General features: G+C 53.4%; 1 protein-coding gene and 1 long non-coding RNA gene across 2 annotated transcripts; both read right to left on the bottom strand.

Annotated features, from left to right (window-relative positions):
* Window positions 1–2,860: 2,860 nt before the first annotated feature.
* On the bottom strand, window positions 2,861–3,493 carry LOC135578947 (uncharacterized). Its single transcript, XR_010471045.1, has 3 exons — window positions 3,380–3,493; window positions 3,061–3,116; window positions 2,861–2,974 (listed from the first exon to the last, which is right to left on the bottom strand). It is a non-coding gene; the product is annotated as an uncharacterized LOC135578947 (long non-coding RNA).
* An 8,084-nt stretch (window positions 3,494–11,577) lies between these two features.
* Window positions 11,578–14,093, bottom strand: LOC135578954 (T-cell activation Rho GTPase-activating protein-like). The gene is made up of 7 exons (XM_065055521.1): window positions 13,929–14,093; window positions 13,534–13,695; window positions 13,251–13,360; window positions 12,750–12,945; window positions 12,373–12,522; window positions 12,054–12,109; window positions 11,578–11,967 (listed from the first exon to the last, which is right to left on the bottom strand). Exons 1-7 carry the CDS (start codon window positions 13,947–13,949, stop codon window positions 11,832–11,834), a joined length of 831 nt encoding a protein of 276 aa, XP_064911593.1. The 5' UTR covers window positions 13,950–14,093; the 3' UTR covers window positions 11,578–11,831.
* Between the last annotated feature and the right edge of the window lie 4,205 nt (window positions 14,094–18,298).

Below are 18,298 nucleotides of genomic sequence, written 5' to 3' on the forward strand. Positions count from 1 at the left end.
CTATATATTTGTCCTTAAAAGAGGGAAACAATACTAGTCTCAGTTCACGAATGTGGAAAGGTGGCACAAATATATCTATTGACCCACAGAAGTCCACGTAGGAAGAATGAGGTAGAAAAGGAAACAAAGCCCCAGCTCTCCACTCAAACCATATTAGAATATGTCTTCTCAGGAAGAATAAAAACCTGTGCTTGCCATGCAATTCTTAAGGTACTAGCCAGATTTTAAAAGTCCTCGGTCAAGAGCAGCGTTCCTCAGTGGATGTCGTACCTAACCACAGGTATTAAATACCTTGGATTTTGCATTATCAAATTTGAGTTTCAAAACGAAGAGCTAAATTTTAAGTTTTCTCCAAAGGAAGACCCTTCATGTTCTCACAATGTCACAAACATTTCTCCAGTCGCAACATCTAAGCTGTAACAGGACATAAGAGCCTGAGGCTGGAGCAGCTCATCTGGATCGACTGGGCTGCTCTAGGCGGCTTCCAAACAGGTATTCAACAGCAAGAACTGGTATTTACTAATAACAGCAGGAAAAAGAGCGGCACTACCCTGCGGGCATATGCAACAAGTGTCTTGTAATTCAGTAACAAAGAGACACGGTCTCTTGCAAAGCCATCTCATGGAAACCGTTACACTAAGACCAGCTAATGACTGTCTCCCTGTTTACAGAGGCTTCATTGGGCCCTTCTTGCTGCCCGTACTCCATCTTTTCTGTAGTGATAAACAGCCACAGCTTTCCTGTTATATTTACATGTTCATAGGCACAGTTTTAGAAATTCACTAAAACCAACAAGACCACCACTACCGCTGATTAGAATACCACAATGTTTAGTTATTCATAGCAATGTATAGAACGCTCCATGATAATTTTTTCTTTTATAAAGATGTTGATTACATTTCAAAAGAAAGCAGCACAGGAAGCATCTTCTTGGCATTCTCAGGTTTATTTTACTGTTATTAATTTCGGGTGGAAAGGAGGGAACGTATTGATGAACATCTCCAAGTTCAACGTTAAGTCTGTAAGAGATCAAGTGGCAGAATCAAGGTGATTCATTCTAAAACCTCTCTGAAACTTGCTAAATCTTTAGTTACAGAAACTTTCTGGAATGTACCAAACAAAAGAGGAGGTAGAAATGAGGAATCACTGGAAATCGGTAACTCGCAACTGGCTAAAGTAATACATTCCTTTGTTTTAACTGGGCTTTGCCTGAGTGAGCAGAACGTCGCATTGGACTGTGCAGTGAGAGAACAACCACAACAGGTAAGTCGTGCCCTGACGCAGCAGCAAGTCTTCTTCCTTTGGCACCTCGCGGGGCCACGGTCCCCTCACAGCTGCAGCCAGGGCTCACATCCGCGCCGGACACCCTGCTCAGCAGGACTGAGGCTCGCACAGCTGGATCCTGCCTCAGTCGCTCGGTCGCCAGGTTTTCTTGCTTGGCAGTTGATTCTTGCAGCTCCTTCAGACAGGCCCTCATCTTGTGCAGCCGCAGACGTTGTTGACAGCAGGGCTGTTCTCCAGACATTTGTTGGGAGCTTGTGCAGTTCAGCCAAATGTACCTACCTACCTACCGACCTGACTCACCAACTCTCTGGCCCTATCGGCTCAAAAGCCTGTGGGAAAATTTTGGAAACTCGCAAACCCGTATGTGAACCAAAAGTGCACTCAGTACACAGCTACCTACACTAGAAACTAACAAACAAACAAAATAACGAACTTGCTAACTAACTCACAAACAAACAAACAAACAAACAAACAAACTCTCTTGCCCTACTGGCTCAAAAACCTATGGGAAAATTTTGGAAACTTGCAAACCCGTATGTGAAAAAAAAGTGCACTCAGTACACAGCTACCTACACTAGAAACTAACTAACTAACTAACTTGCTAAGTAACTAACCAACAAACAAACTAACTAACCTCCTAAGTAACAAACCAACAAACAAACTAACTAACAAACTAACTAACTTGCTAACCAACAAACTAACTAAAACAAACTCTGGACCGTCCGGCCGAGCCAACGTGAGGGTGGCAACACGAGGGCGACTTCCTCTTCAACCTGCCTTGAGAAAGAGGGGGGGAAAAGACAGGCATTAAGTACAAGGCTGAGAGGAGAACAAGCAAGTCGTGCTTTGCCGGGATAGGCAATCCCCATCCACAGTTCTCCTCTGCAGGATTCCTTAGGGCTGGGTATTAGGCTTTGGTGGTTTGCTATGAATGATTTAGATTGTGCGAGCTTGAGGAGGCTTGAGCGGACACAGGGGCTTTTGACTCAACTGCCGTACAAATCTATGCTTCGAGGGCCAGGCTTGGGTACAGCTGCAGTAAGAACAGAGAGTAAAAACGAACCAGAGTAAAGGAAGGAGGAACCAAGACAAAGACCAAGACAAGCACAAAGACAAAGGCAAGAGGAAGAACTGTTTTACAATGAACGCGGTGAAATGCTGGCACAGGTTGCCCAGAGAGGTGGTAGATGCCCCATCCCTGGAAACATTCAGGGCCAGGCTGGACGGGGCTCTGAGTAACCCAATCTCATTGAAGATGTCCCTGCTGATTGCGGGGAGGTTGGATTAGGTGACCTTGGAAGGTCCCTTCCAACCCAAACTCTTCTTTGATTCTAGGGTTCTAAGTGCCAAATGAAAACCGCCAGCGCTGGAGTGCTCTTTGCCTCCAGACATGCCCCTTCTCCCAAGGGAAGGTGAACGCCTCCTCTCTGGGGCCGTCTCTGGGCACCACAGAAATATTTCCTAGACTCAGAGCAGCATGACAATTGGAAAGAGGGAGAGCAGGCTCTTTCACACACCAGGGCTCCTTGTTCCTCTCGCCCCACCTGGCTTGGCTCAGTCGCCCGCTCCTGAGATCCCTGGCTCCAGGCTCCTCCTGCGCTTGCTGGGCTGCGCATCGCTCTCCTCTTCGCGCGGGAGCTTTCTCTTCCGGGGGGAAGGATTTCCCCCCTCCCGCGAAGAGCCTGGCAAGCTTTCCATCCAAAAGGATTGTTAGGCAGGTAAAGCCATGACAAACAGGAATCAATTCTACTCAAAATCGCAGCTAGCTCATGTTACCTGCTCTGCCCAGAGGAGCTGTGCTGGCCTTCGCTTTCTGCAGCGGCTGCAGGCACCTGCAATGGAAACGCAGAAGATGAGCCCTGCCCGTTTTCCAGCTCAGCTCTAAAAGGCAGATCCCTTGGATGGCTTTGCTCAGCCCAGCTGTGCCACTTCTGCTGGGGTCACTGCACAAAGAGTGATGGCCAACCTGCATCAGCCTCACTCTGCACTCGTGCAAAGCTGCAGGTGGGTGGATGAACTTGCTCGTCCCTGCAGCGGCAATCCCACCTTCTGAGGGGGGTGGCATTCTCTCACGCTGCTTGTGGACCTCACCTACCTCGGCGCTTTCCGCCTCTGCTCCTGCTGCCGGCGACTCCTCGGCCCCTTCAGCGGCGAGCCCAGCCCCCTCTTCCTCCTCCTCCCGCTCCTCCTCGGCCTCAAAGAGTTCCTCCTGGTGGTTGATGAGGAACTCTACCAGCTGGGTCACCTGCACACAGCAAACCATTGGTTTCCAACGCGCTGGCTGCAAGTGGCTCCAACAGCCCTTCCCGCTCCTCATCCTGCCTTGCGCACAGAAAGCTGCAGCTGTGCGGCTGCTCTTCCCAGCAGCTCCCCTGCCAGCATTGGCTGAAGACAGGAGGCAGCCAGGAACCTCTGAAGAGCAAAGCTGGCGTGGGCCTGGAAGGCTGCAGCGGGCTGGGAAGCGCAGCGTACCTTGGCTGTCGCCTGCACCAGCGTGTCCAGAGGGAGCGTGTCCTCCTCTGGTGGGCCGAGGAGGTTGGGCCCCACGCAGATGGCCAGGTTGCTGGCTGTCATCTTGCTGACGGTGGCGTTGCTGCTGATGTTCTGCAGCAGCCGCAGCAAGGTGTTGAGGAGGAGGAGGTTGGCCTCGGGTAACTTTCGGGCCACCCTGCGGGAACAGGAACGCAACGTTCAGAGATGAAGCAGGCGTCAAGACAGGTGTCCCATGCTGATGTCAGCCAAGCCCACCCCAGGGAAGGCTCCTTGGCCAAGCCGGCTCTACAGCAGAGGGGCTGCCTTCCCTGAGATATTGCCACCTCCCTCCCTGCCTGCCCTTCTGGCCAGAGTCCCTTTGCACAAGGAGCCAGCCTCAATGCCTGCATCTTTTTCAGGCAGGCTGTGGCTTTGCAGGCAAGTGCCGCCCGGCTCTGCCAGTCCCTGCGGAGCAGCCAGGCTGCTGGCCACACTTACTCTTTCAGCCCCACCAGCCTCTCCTCCCTGCTGCTCTTCTGCAGGGCGGCCATCCACTGCTGGTAGAGCTCCGCCACGAGGAGCTTGGAGGGGATCTTGCGCAGGAAGTCCTGCAATGCCAAGGGCTGCGCGTCAGGCTGTGAGCGCTGCTGCCGGGAGCACGGGCAGCAGCCCCAGCACGCTGGGTGCCCAGCAGCTCCCGGCTCTGGGCTCCTGCTCGGGCAGCTGCCCGTCAGCAGCGCCAGAGCCGGGAGCTGCCGGACTCCAGGTCAGCAGGGCTCACCTTCAAGATGACGGCCAGGACGTGCACCGGCTGGCTTGCCAGGTGGACCTCGGTCCCGCTGTCCAGGGCCTCCCTGATCTCCCGGGAGGCACGCTCGCTGGCCGCCAGCCGGAAGATCCCCTCCGTGGATGGCCCCTGTTCGTGTAGCAGAGCCAGCAGGTCCTGCAGGGGAGAGAGGAGGACGTTGCTGGGCTGGAGACATGCCTTGGGAGAGGCCAGGCTTCCTCAGGGGCAGGAGTGAGTGTGGATGGGGCTGAAGAGAGGGCTGGCTGGAGTTGGGTGACGTGGAGAGGAGCGCGCTTTGTCCCCAGGACTCATCTGGGATGCCTGCCATGGGGACAGCGCCTCTCCAGAGGAGCCAGCAGGATGGGGACCCCCTGGCCAGGCTTGCTTACCTGCATGGGCTGGGGCAGCATGCCGTCCTGGCTGCAGAGATCCGCCAGGGGCCGGCCAAAGAGAAGCCCCGTGCGGGCAGAGCCCGACGGCCCCGGTGCCTCTGCAGCCGCCGAGGTCCCTGGCCGCACAAAGCGCCAGGGCAGCCACCTCCTCCTCCTGCTGCGGGCGCCACCGTCTGCCAAGGAGAAGAGAGCAAAGAGAGGTGGAGCAGAAGCGCCTGGCCAGCGCTCCTGGACCCTGGAGCGCACGGGAGAAGTGTCCTTTGGCAACGAGGGATCCCGAGGGCTCAGGTCTCTCCTGCCGCAGAGTAACGGGGACAGACGTGCCCTGCGGGAAGGGCAGCAGCAGCCCCAGTGCAGCCTGAGTGCCCGTCCGCAAGAGGAGGAGGGAAGGGCCGTCCTGCCCTAGCCTTCTCCAAACTCACCGGCTACCTGGCCACTTCCACCGTTGGGCATGCGTGGGTGCTGGGGCTCAGGCTCAGGCTCGTCCCTGCGGAGCAGACGGCGTCGGGCATGAGAAAATCGGCTGCTGCACGGTCCGGCTGTTCTGGGGTGTCCGCGAGCCGTGCGTGGGGGGAGCCTACCTGGAGCCGCGGCAGCAAATCACCTGGCCCATGGCCACGGAACCAAGAGCTGCCTCGCGTTGGGCACGCTTGCGGGGCGCGAGGGGGTGGCCAGACGCGTGGAAAAATCTGGCGGAGAACGCCCTAGTGCCGTCCCAGTGGTGCAGGGCAAGAGCTTGGCTCTTACCCCTGGCACTCCGAGTTGGCACAGAAACGTTGCCGGGACAGCGCCAGGTCAACACACCCCAACATTCTGAGCGCAGTGGTGGGGGAGGGGCAGCGGGGGCTCTCCCCACTATGCCCGTGTCTCTCTCGCCCTGGGAGCCCGGACCCGGGCACAGCACTTCAGGCCTGGCCTCAGCAGCGCCGACCAGAGGGGAAGGGTCCCCTCCCTCCAGCTGCTGGCAAGGCTTTGCCCCGTGCAGCCCAGGGCACCACTGGCTGCCGCCTTGGGCCAAGGCCACCTCGCTGGCTCCTGCTCAACTTGCCGTCCACCGGGGGCCCAGGACCTTTTGTGCCACGCTCTTTGCCAGCACCTTTGCCAAGCTGCTTTGGGTCACGAGTCTGGGTGCACGTGTCCCAGGATGCTTCATGCCCATAGCATTGCCAGACATTTCTCCTCATTTCCTAGGCAAGAACTCACCAGTGCTATCATCCTGGCTGGCTGATTGCTAATAGACACCCACAATGAACCTTCTTTGTTTGCCAGCCCCTAATCCTCACTCACAGGCTCTCAACTACATCACCCCAAGTCAAACCTCTCCCTTACATACCCTGCGACTCCCCCGACCTCACCTGCCCTGTCTGTCCCTCCTCAACAGCCCGAGCACTCTCTTACCATTCTGCACCAGGGACAGGAAAGCTTGTGTGCAGGACTTCCAGCTTCACAAGAGAGCATGGTCGCCTGAAGTATGACGTAAATACGGCATTGGCATGGAAGCGTGAGCGATTGCTTACAAAAAATAGATGTTTTTCCTCAGTCTGGTGACACACGGCAGCTGACAGCACATGAGCTTTTCATAAGAATCTCTCCAAAGCCCTTCCATTTCTCCCCGGATATTCCAAAGGCACCTGAGTTGCATTTGGACAGGGACAGCCGTAGCCCGCTCCATGAGGCTCTGCAAACAAAACATGGCTCTTTCCCGTGGCACATGCCAGCTGACTCCTGGAGATCTAGGCTGGGAATTCCGCTAGCCACCTTTGACATACGATGGAGTAGTAGTTTTTGAGAAGCAGCCGGAGGTGCTGAGGCCACCCACTCCAATACCAGACACCAAATTGGGCATTCAGCTCCTCCCAATTTACAGAGCTCTACTGCAGCTTTGCATGTGAAATAATTGCCAAGATCCCATTCTAGGTAGCAGAGGAAGGACTTATTCCTACTGTCCTTAAGCAGACATCTTTAGGACACCTTTAGACTTAAGGGAGTGTATCGACTAAGGCCTCAGTTTGATTTCCTACGCGCAGGCAACTTAATGCCATTTCAGATGCCGTAACGAAACCAGCACCTAGGGATCAGCAGATGTGACGCAGGACCTAGGGATAGTCTGGCCCTTCTGAGGGGACAGCTGGAGGTCAGAGAACATCCCCTCTAGAATCTCAGACCATTCCCAAACCATGCCCAGGGAGAGGCTCTGTCATCAAGCCCTTGCTGCCCGCTCACTCTTAACGGCTTTGTGGAAACCAACTCCCAACACTGTGACACCCAAGTCACAGTGAACCGAACCCCACCCTGGTTGTCGTTCCCTCTTCCGCCGAGGAGGTTTGTGTCCTGTATCCCCATAGCTGAGACCCAGTGGGAGCATTCTCCGCACATTTTGGGTAGCTTGTGCAGTTAAGAGCAAATATTGGGGGCTAAGGAACGCGCTTTGGTGGTGTTGTTCTTGTTGTTTATTTTTTTACTGTGTCTTGTTCTAACCATCTCCATTTGGCAAGATTCAAAAAACACAATGGACTTAGTGAAAGAAGCTTTTGACCTTTGAAGAAAGGATGTGTCTCATGTCTGCTTCCTGCAAAGAAACACTCCTTTATTGAAGAAAAGGTATTAATATATAACATATCTACATACTACAAGACATCGGCCAAAGTGAAGAGCCATTTTTAAAGTAGTCGTGAAACAGCAAATACATCGCTCCACCCATCGCTCCTGCTTTCCATTTAATACCTGAGTGAGTTTCACAGGCAGCGTCTGGTCAACCAACATGCTGAAAGCAACAGGTTGTGCCCACAGCAAAGCGCCTGACCGCAGCTAATTCATCGTGCCCTACCCATTTACCACTGACAGAATTTCAAAAGCGCCAAGCAAGCCACCGCTCTTTGTGTGCTGTCGAGCACCAGCACAGTTTAAGATGAAGAATCTCCCCTTTTCACATCACCTTTCAGATTACGTCTTTTCATTCTATCACGAAGCAGGTCTCTCTCTAGTAAATACATTTTGATACAACAAATCTGCCCATGGAATACAAGGTTTCTCTATGTAACCATCATATTTCTGTAAGCTGCATTACAGGCTGTTCATCGCCTGTGTCTCACTGTTTCTTATCTTCCATGAAAACCTCTCTAAGTTGGCCTTGGAGGTTCTTCAGGACTTCTGCTTTGATGTCTTCTCCAGGTTTGGTTCCTTTTGGCTTTTATAGGGCTCAAAGCAAGTGGCTCCTGAGCACTGTCGTGCTGAGAAGTGACGGGATTGTGATACAGCTCACACGCAATAGTTCTGTCACCGTTCCAGACTACCTGACCGAGCAAACACGGAAAAGCGCGCAGCTGGCTTGAGTGATGCAGCTCCGCATGCACGTTCCTTCTAATGCAGTAAGAAGGGCATAAAGCAGCAGCGTTTCAGGAGGGTCAAATGCCTCACCCATTTCCTTGTGTGTTCATGAGAGACGGAGATCATCTCAGTGCTCGCTACCCGTTTTCTCCCACGTGCAGGAAATGCCTTCAAATGCCCATTTTATTACCTCTTCCGCCAAGGAGGTTTGTGTCCTGGATCCCCGTAGCTGAGACCTAGTGGGAGCATTCTCCGCACGTTTTGGCTAGCTTGTGCAGTGAAGAGCAAATATGGGGGCTAAGGAACGCGCTTTGTTTTATTTTTTTACTGTGTCTTGTTCTAACCACCTACATTTGGCAAACTTCAAGAAACACTAATTTAAACATTTAAATATGGAAAGCACCTCAGTGCTTGCTGCCCGTTTCCTCCAGCCTGCAGGAAATGCCTTCAAATGGCCATTTTGTTACCTGTGTCCTTAGCGGAAATTCTTGCAGCTCAACACGTGCCTTCTGCAGCATGTGCAACTGTGTAGAAGTATTTGTCACGTCATATGAGCAAGACGTATTCGAAGATGGTCAGAATTTAAAATGCCTTCTTTTGAAAGGATGTACACAGGATACAGAGCTTTATCTTCTAGACATTGGTCACCTACTAAAGGGCCCGAGCTGCATTTGTGGAGCGTGTTAGGGGAAGAACATAATACTGGTTTATGGCAAAGGCATTTTTTTAGCTGCTAGGGTGTATACTGCATGTAAGTCAGCTCACCTTGCTGACTCCTGGTCAACTTGGTGTGCACCAGGACCCCCAGGACATATTTGGCCAAGTTGCTTTCCAGAAGCCTGGTCAAGCTGCTTTGGATCACAAGTCCCAAAGTGCGCATGTGTCCCGGGATGCTTCACGCAATGTCAGTCCTATATATTTACCCTCAAAACAGGGAAACAATGCTAGTCTCTGTTCACGAATGTGGAAAGGTGGCACAAACATACCTAGTGACCCTCCACAGAGAAAGAATAGGGGAGAAAAGGAAACAAAGCCCCAGCTCTCCACTCAAACCGTATTAGAATATGTCTTCTCGGGAAGAACAGAAACCCATCCTTGCCATGCAATTCTTAAGGTACTAGCCAGATTTTAAAAGTCCTCGGTCAAGAGCAGCGTTCCTCAGTGGATGTCGTACCTAACCACAGGTATTAAATACCTTGGATTTTGCATTATCAAATTTGAGTTTCAAAACGAAGAGCTAAATTTTAAGTTTTCTCCAAAGGAAGACCCTTCATGTTCTCACAATGTCACAAACATTTCTCCAGTCGCAACATCTAAGCTGTAACAGGACATAAGAGCCTGAGGCTGGAGCAGCTCATCTGGATCGACTGGGCTGCTCTAGGCGGCTTCCAAACAGGTATTCAACAGCAAGAACTGGTATTTACTAATAACAGCAGGAAAAAGAGCGGCACTACCCTGCGGGCATATGCAACAAGTGTCTTGTAATTCAGTAACAAAGAGACACGGTCTCTTGCAAAGCCATCTCATGGAAACCGTTACACTAAGACCAGCTAATGACTGTCTCCCTGTTTACAGAGGCTTCATTGGGCCCTTCTTGCTGCCCGTACTCCATCTTTTCTGTAGTGATAAACAGCCACAGCTTTCCTGTTATATTTACATGTTCATAGGCACAGTTTTAGAAATTCACTAAAACCAACAAGACCACCACTATCGCTGATTAGAATACCACAATGTTTAGTTATTCATAGCAATGTATAGAACGCTCCATGATAATTTTTTCTTTTATAAAGATGTTGATTACATTTCAAAAGAAAGCGGCACAGGAAGCATCTTCTTGGCATTCTCAGGTTTATTGTACTGTTATTAATTTCGGGTGGAAAGGAGGGAACGTATTGATGAACATCTCCAAGTTCAACGTTAAGTCTGTAAGAGATCAAGTGGCAGAATCAAGGTGATTCGTTCTAAAACCTCTCTGAAACTTGCTAAATCTTTAGTTACAGAAACTTTCTGGAATGTACCAAACAAAAGAGGAGGTAGAAATGAGGAATCACTGGAAATCGGTAACTCGCAACTGGCTAAAGTAATACATTCCTTTGTTTTAACTGGGCTTTGCCTGAGTGAGCAGAACGTCGCATTGGACTGTGCAGTGAGAGAACAACCACAACAGGTAAGTCGTGCCCTGACGCAGCAGCAAGTCTTCTTCCTTTGGCACCTCGCGGGGCCACGGTCCCCTCACAGCTGCAGCCAGGGCTCACATCCGCGCCGGACACCCTGCTCAGCAGGACTGAGGCTCGCACAGCTGGATCCTGCCTCAGTCGCTCGGTCGCCAGGTTTTCTTGCTTGGCAGTGGATTCTTGCAGCTCCTTCAGACAGGCCCTCATCTTGTGCAGCCGCAGACGTTGTTGACAGCAGGGCTGTTCTCCAGACATTTGTTGGGAGCTTGTGCAGTTCAGCCAAATGTACCTACCTACCTACCGACCTGACTCACCAACTCTCTGGCCCTATCGGCTCAAAAGCCTGTGGGAAAATTTTGGAAACTCGCAAACCCGTAAGTGAACCAAAAGTGCACTCAGTACACAGCTACCTACACTAGAAACTAACTAACTAACTAACTTGCTAAGTAACTAACCAACAAACAAACTAACTAACCTGCTAAGTAACAAACCAACAAACAAACTAACTAACAAACTAACTAACTTGCTAACCAACAAACTAACTAAAACAAACTCTGGACCGTCCGGCCGAGCCAACGTGAGGGTGGCAACATGAGGGCGACTTCCTCTTCAACCTGCCTTGAGAAAGAGGGGGGGAAAAGACAGGCATTAAGTACACGGCTGAGAGGAGAACAAGCAAGTCGTGCTTTGCCGGGATAGGCAATCCCCATCCACAGTTCTCCTCTGCAGGATTCCTTAGGGCTGGGTATTAGGCTTTGGTGGTTTGCTAAGGATGATTTAGATTGTGCGAGCTTGGGGAGGCTTGAGCGGACACAGGGGCTTTTGACTCAACTGCCGTACAAATCTATGCTTCGAGGGCCAGGCCTGGGTACAGCTGCAGTAAGAACAGAGAGTAAAAACGAACCAGAGTAAAGGAAGGAGGAACCAAGACAAAGACCAAGACAAGCACAAAGACAAAGGCAAGAGGAAGAACTGTTTTACAATGAACGCGGTGAAATGCTGGCACAGGTTGCCCAGAGAGGTGGTAGATGCCCCATCCCTGGAAACACTCAGGGCCAGGCTGGACGGGGCTCTGAGTAACCCGATCTCATTGAAGATGTCCCTGCTGATTGCGGGGAGGTTGGATTAGGTGACCTTGGAAGGTCCCTTCCAACCCAAACTCTTCTTTGATTCTAGGGTTCTAAGTGCCAAATGAAAACCGCCAGCGCTGGAGTGCTCTTTGCCTCCAGACATGCCCCTTCTCCCAAGGGAAGGTGAATGCCTCCTCTCTGGGGCCGTCTCTGGGCACCACAGAAATATTTCCTAGACTCAGAGCAGCATGACAATTGGAAAGAGGGAGAGCAGGCTCTTTCACACACCAGGGCTCCTTGTTCCTCTCGCCCCACCTGGCTTGGCTCAGTCGCCCGCTCCTGAGCTCCCTGGCTCCAGGCTCCTCCTGCGCTTGCTGGGCTGCGCATCGCTCTCCTCTTCGCGCGGGAGCTTTCTCTTCCGGGGGGAAGGATTTCCCCCCTCCCGCGAAGAGCCTGGCAAGCTTTCCATCCAAAAGGATTGTTAGGCAGGTAAAGCCATGACAAACAGGAATCAATTCTACTCAAAATCGCAGCTAGCTCATGTTACCTGCTCTGCCCAGAGGAGCTGTGCTGGCCTTCGCTTTCTGCAGCGGCTGCAGGCACCTGCAATGGAAACGCAGAAGATGAGCCCTGCCCGTTTTCCAGCTCAGCTCTAAAAGGCAGATCCCTTGGATGGCTTTGCTCAGCCCAGCTGTGCCACTTCTGCTGGGGTCACTGCACAAAGAGTGATGGCCAACCTGCATCAGCCTCACTCTGCACTCGTGCAAAGCTGCAGGTGGGTGGATGAACTTGCTCGTCCCTGCAGCGGCAATCCCACCTTCTGAGGGGGGAGGCATTCTCTCACGCTGCTTGTGGACCTCACCTACCTCGGCGCTTTCCGCCTCTGCTCCTGCTGCCGGCGACTCCTCGGCCCCTTCAGCGGCGAGCCCAGCCCCCTCTTCCTCCTCCTCCCGCTCCTCCTCGGCCTCAAAGAGTTCCTCCCGGTGGTTGATGAGGAACTCTACCAGCTGGGTCACCTGCACACAGCAAACCATTGGTTTCCAACGCGCTGGCTGCAAGTGGCTCCAACAGCCCTTCCCGCTCCTCATCCTGCCTTGCGCACAGAAAGCTGCAGCTGTGCGGCTGCTCTTCCCAGCAGCTCCCCTGCCAGCATTGGCTGAAGACAGGAGGCAGCCAGGAACCTCTGAAGAGCAAAGCTGGCGTGGGCCTGGAAGGCTGCAGCGGGCTGGGAAGCGCAGCGTACCTTGGCTGTCGCCTGCACCAGCGTGTCCAGAGGGAGCGTGTCCTCCTCTGGTGGGCCGAGGAGGTTGGGCCCCACGCAGATGGCCAGGTTGCTGGCTGTCATCTTGCTGACGGTGGCGTTGCTGCTGATGTTCTGCAGCAGCCGCAGCAAGGTGTTGAGGAGGAGGAGGTTGGCCTCGGGTAACTTTCGGGCCACCCTGCGGGAACAGGAACGCAACGTTCAGAGATGAAGCAGGCGTTGTCAAGACAGGTGTCCCATGCTGATGTCAGCCAAGCCCACCCCAGGGAAGGCTCCTTGGCCAAGCCGGCTCTACAGCAGAGGGGCTGCCTTCCCTGAGATATTGCCACCTCCCTCCCTGCCTGCCCTTCTGGCCAGAGTCCCTTTGCACAAGGAGCCAGCCCCAATGCCTGCATCTTTTTCAGGCAGGCTGTGGCTTTGCAGGCAAGTGCCGCCCGGCTCTGCCAGTCCCTGCGGAGCAGCCAGGCTGCTGGCCACACTTACTCTTTCAGCCCCACCAGCCTCTCCTCCCTGCTGCTCTTCTGCAGGGCGGCCATCCACTGCTGGTAGAGCTCCGCCACCAGGAGCTTGGAGGGGATCTTGCGCAGGAAGTCCTGCAATGCCAAGGGCTGCGCGTCAGGCTGTGAGCGCTGCTGCCGGGAGCACGGGCAGCAGCCCCAGCACGCTGGGTGCCCAGCAGCTCCCGGCTCTGGGCTCCTGCTCGGGCAGCTGCCCGTCAGCAGCGCCAGAGCCTTGAGCTGCTGGACTCCAGGTCAGCAGGGCTCACCTTCAAGATGACAGCCAGGACGTGCACCGGCTGGCTTGCCAGGTGGACCTCGGTCCCGCTGTCCAGGGCCTCCCTGATCTCCCGGGAGGCACGCTCGCTGGCCGCCAGCCGGAAGATCCCCTCCGTGGATGGCCCCTGTTCGTGCAGCAGAGCCAGCAGGTCCTGCAGGGGAGAGAGGAGGACGTTGCTGGGCTGGAGACGTGCCCTGGGAGAGGCCAGGCTTCCTCAGGGGCAGGAGTGAGTGTGGATGGGGCTGAAGAGAGGGCTGGCTGGAGTTGGGTGACGTGGAGAGGAGCGCGCTTTGTCCCCAGGACTCATCTGGGATGCCTGCCATGGGGACAGCGCCTCTCCAGAGGAGCCAGCAGGATGGGGACCCCCTGGCCAGGCTTGCTTACCTGCATGGGCTGGGGCAGCATGCCGTCCTGGCTGCAGAGATCCGCCAGGGGCCGGCCAAAGAGAAGCCCCGTGCGGGCAGAGCCCGACGGCCCCGGTGCCTCTGCAGCCGCCGAGGTCCCTGGCCGCACAAAGCGCCAGGGCAGCCACCTCCTCCTCCTGCTGTGGGCGCCACCGTCTGCCAAGGAGAAGAGAGCAAAGAGAGGTGGAGCAGAAGCGCCTGGCCAGCGCTCCTGGACCCTGGAGCGCACGGGAGAAGTGTCCTTTGGCAACGAGGGATCCCGAGGGCTCAGGTCTCTCCTGCCGCAGACTAACGGGGACAGACGTGCCCTGTGGGAAGGGCAGCAGCAGCCCCAGTGCAGCCTGAGTGCCCGTCCGCAAGAGGAGGAGGGAAGGGCCGTCCTGCCCTAGTCTTCTCCAAACTCACCAGCCACCTGGCCACTTCCACCGTTGGGCATGCGTGGGTGCTGGGGCTCAGGCTCAGGCTCGTCCCTGCGGAGCAGACGGCGTCGGGCATGACAAAATCGGCTGCTGCATGGTCCGGCTGTTCTGGGGTGTCCCCGAGCCGTGCGTGGGGGGAGCCTACCTGGAGCCGCGGCAGCAATTCACCTGGCCCATGGCCACGGAACCAAGAGCTGCCTCGCGTTGGGCACGCTTGCGGGGCGCGAGGGGGTGGCCAGATGCGTGGAAAAATCTGGCGAAGAGCGCCCCAGTGCCGTCCCAGTGGTGCAGGGCAAGAGCTTGGCTCTTACCCCTGGCACTCCGAGTTGGCACAGAAGCGTTGCCGGGACAGCGCCGGGTCAACACACCCCAACATTCTGAGCGCAGTGGTGGGGGAGGGGCAGCGGGGGCTCTCCCCACTATGCCCGTGTCTCTCTCGCCCTGGGAGCCCGGACCCGGGCACAGCACTTCAGGCCTGGCCTCAGCAGCGCCGAGCAGAGGGGAAGGGTCCCCTCCCTCCAGCTGCTGGCAAGGCTTTGCCCCGTGCAGCCCAGGGCACCACTGGCTGCCGCCTTGGGCCAAGGCCACCTCGCTGGCTCCTGCTCAACTTGCCGTCCACCGGGGGCCCAGGACCTTTTGTGCCACGCTCTTTGCCAGCACCTTTGCCAAGCTGCTTTGGGTCACGAGTCTGGGTGCACGTGTCCCAGGATGCTTCATGCCCATAGCATTGCCAGACATTTCTCCTCATTTCCTAGGCAAGAACTCACCAGTGCTATCATCCTGGCTGGCTGATTGCTAATAGACACCCACAATGAACCTTCTTTGTTTGCCAGCCCCTAATCCTCACTCACAGGCTCTCAACTACATCACCCCAAGTCAAACCTCTCCCTTACATACCCTGCGACTCCCCCGACCTCACCTGCCCTGTCTGTCCCTCCTCAACAGCCCGAGCACTCTCTTACCATTCTGCACCAGGGACAGGAAAGCTTGTGTGCAGGACTTCCAGCTTCACAAGAGAGCATGGTCGCCTGAAGTATGACGTAAATACGGCATTGGCATGGAAGCGTGAGCGATTGCTTACAAAAAATAGATGTTTTTCCTCAGTCTGGTGACACACGGCAGCTGACAGCACATGAGCTTTTCATAAGAATCTCTCCAAAGCCCTTCCATTTCTCCCCGGATATTCCAAAGGCACCTGAGTTGCATTTGGACAGGGACAGCCGTAGCCCGCTCCACGAGGCTCTGCAAACAAAACAGGGCTCTTTCCCGTGGCACATGCCAGCTGACTCCTGGAGATCTAGGCTGGGAACTCCACTAGCCACCGTTGACATACGATGGAGTAGTAGTTTTTGAGAAGCAGCCGGAGGTGCTGAGGCCACCCACTCCAACACCAGACACCAAATTGGGCATTCAGCTCCTCCCAATTTACAGAGCTCTACTGCAGCTTTGCATATGAAATAATTGCCAAGATCCCATTCTAGGTAGCAGAGGAAGGACTTATTCCTACTGTCCTTAAGCAGACATCTTTAGGACACCTTTAGACTTAAGGGAGTGTATCGACTAAGGCCTCAGTTTGATTTCCTACGCGCAGGCAACTTAATGCCATTTCAGATGCCGTAACGAAACCAGCACCTAGGGATCAGCAGATGTGACGCAGGACCTAGGGATAGTCTGGCCCTTCTGAGGGGACAGCTGGAGGTCAGAGAACATCCCCTCTAGAATCTCAGACCATTCCCAAACCATGCCCAGGGAGAGGCTCTGTCATCAAGCCCTTGCTGCCCGCTCACTCTAACGGGCTTTGTGGAAACCAAGTCCCAACACTGTGACACCCAAGTCACAGTGAACCGAACCCCACCCTGGTTGTCGTTCCCTCTTCCGCCGAGGAGGTTTGTGTCCTGTATCCCCATAGCTGAGACCCAGTGGGAGCATTCTCCGCACATTTTGGGTAGCTTGTGCAGTTAAGAGCAAATATTGGGGGCTAAGGAACGCGCTTTGGTGGTGTTGTTCTTGTTGTTTATTTTTTTACTGTGTCTTGTTCTAACCATCTCCATTTGGCAAGATTCAAAAAACACAATGGACTTAGTGAAAGAAGCTTTTGACCTTTGAAGAAAGGATGTGTCTCATGTCTGCTTCCTGTAAAGAAACACTCCTTTATTGAAGAAAAGGTATTAATATATAACATATCTACATACTACAAGACATCGGCCAAAGTGAAGAGCCATTTTTAAAGTAGTCGTGAAACAGCAAATACATCGCTCCACCCATCGCTCCTGCTTTCCATTTAATACCTGAGTGAGTTTCACAGGCAGCGTCTGGTCAACCAACATGCTGAAAGCAACAGGTTGTGCCCACAGCAAAGCGCCTGACCGCAGCTAATTCATCGTGCCCTACCCATTTACCACTGACAGAATTTCAAAAGCGCCAAGCAAGCCACCGCTCTTTGTGTGCTGTCGAGCACCAGCACAGTTTAAGATGAAGAATCTCCCCTTTTCACATCACCTTTCAGATTACGTCTTTTCATTCTATCACGAAGCAGGTCTCTCTCTAGTAAATACATTTTGATACAACAAATCTGCCCATGGAATACAAGGTTTCTCTATGTAACCATCATATTTCTGTAAGCTGCATTACAGGCTGTTCATCGCCTGTGTCTCACTGTTTCTTATCTTCCATGAAAACCTCTCTAAGTTGGCCTTGGAGGTTCTTCAGGACTTCTGCTTTGATGTCTTCTCCAGGTTTGGTTCCTTTTGGCTTTTATAGGGCTCAAAGCAAGTGGCTCCTGAGCACTGTCGTGCTGAGAAGTGACGGGATTGTGATACAGCTCACACGCAATAGTTCTGTCACCGTTCCAGACTACCTGACCGAGCAAACAGGGAAAAGCGCGCAGCTGGCTTGAGTGATGCAGCTCCGCATGCACGTTCCTTCTAATGCAGTAAGAAGGGCATAAAGCAGCAGCGTTTCAGGAGGGTCAAATGCCTCACCCATTTCCTTGTGTGTTCATGAGAGACGGAGATCATCTCAGTGCTCGCTACCCGTTTTCTCCAACGTGCAGGAAATGCCCTCAAATGCCCATTTTATTACCTCTTCCACCAAGGAGGTTTGTGTCCTGGATCCCCGTAGCTGAGACCTAGTGGGAGCATTCTCCGCACGTTTTGGCTAGCTTGTGCAGTGAAGAGCAAATATGGGGGCTAAGGAACGCGCTTTGTTTTATTTTTTACTGTGTCTTGTTCTAACCGTCTCCATTTGGCAAACTTCAAGAAACACTAATTTAAACATTTAAATATGGAAAGCACCTCAGTGCTTGCTGCCCGTTTCCTCCAGCCTGCAGGAAATGCCTTCAAAAGGCCATTTCGTTACCTGTGTCCTTAGCGGAAATTCTTGCAGCTCAACACGTGCCTTCTGCAGCATGTGCAACTGTGTAGAAGTATTTGTCACGTCATATGAGCAAGACGTATTCGAAGATGGTCAGAATTTAAAATGCCTTCTTTTGAAAGGATGTACACAGGATACAGAGCTTTATCTTCTAGACATTGGTCACCTACTAAAGGGCCCGAGCTGCATTTGTGGAGCGTGTTAGGGGAAGAACATAATACTGGTTTATGGCAAAGGCATTTTTTTAGCTGCTAGGGTGTATACTGCATGTAAGTCAGCTCACCTTGCTGACTCCTGGTCAACTTGGTGTGCACCAGGACCCCCAGGACATATTTGGCCAAGTTGCTTTCCAGAAGCCTGGTCAAGCTGCTTTGGATCACAAGTCCCAAAGTGCGCATGTGTCCCGGGATGCTTCACGCAACGTCAGTCCTATATATTTACCCTCAAAATAGGGAAACAATGCTAGTCTCGGTTCACGAATGTGGAAAGGTGGCACAAACATACCTAGTGACCCTCCACAGAGAAAGAATAGGGGAGAAAAGGAAACAAAGCCCCAGCT

The sequence above is a fragment of the Columba livia genome, chromosome 1 (genome assembly GCF_036013475.1).
Source record: "Columba livia isolate bColLiv1 breed racing homer chromosome 1, bColLiv1.pat.W.v2, whole genome shotgun sequence".
Taxonomy (NCBI): domain Eukaryota; kingdom Metazoa; phylum Chordata; class Aves; order Columbiformes; family Columbidae; genus Columba; species Columba livia.

What these genes read in the sequence shown, in the direction of transcription:
- LOC135578954 (XM_065055521.1), bottom strand. Translation starts at nt 13,949, where the DNA reads ATGCTGCCCCAGCCCATGCAG. An exon ending in TCCTGGCTGTCATCTTGAAG is followed by an intron (nt 13,361 to 13,533) that starts GTGAGCCCTGCT and finishes TTGGCATTGCAG; the next exon opens with GACTTCCTGCGCAAGATCCC. An exon ending in TGGTGCAGGCGACAGCCAAG is followed by an intron (nt 12,523 to 12,749) that starts GTACGCTGCGCT and finishes TGCTGTGTGCAG; the next exon opens with GTGACCCAGCTGGTAGAGTT.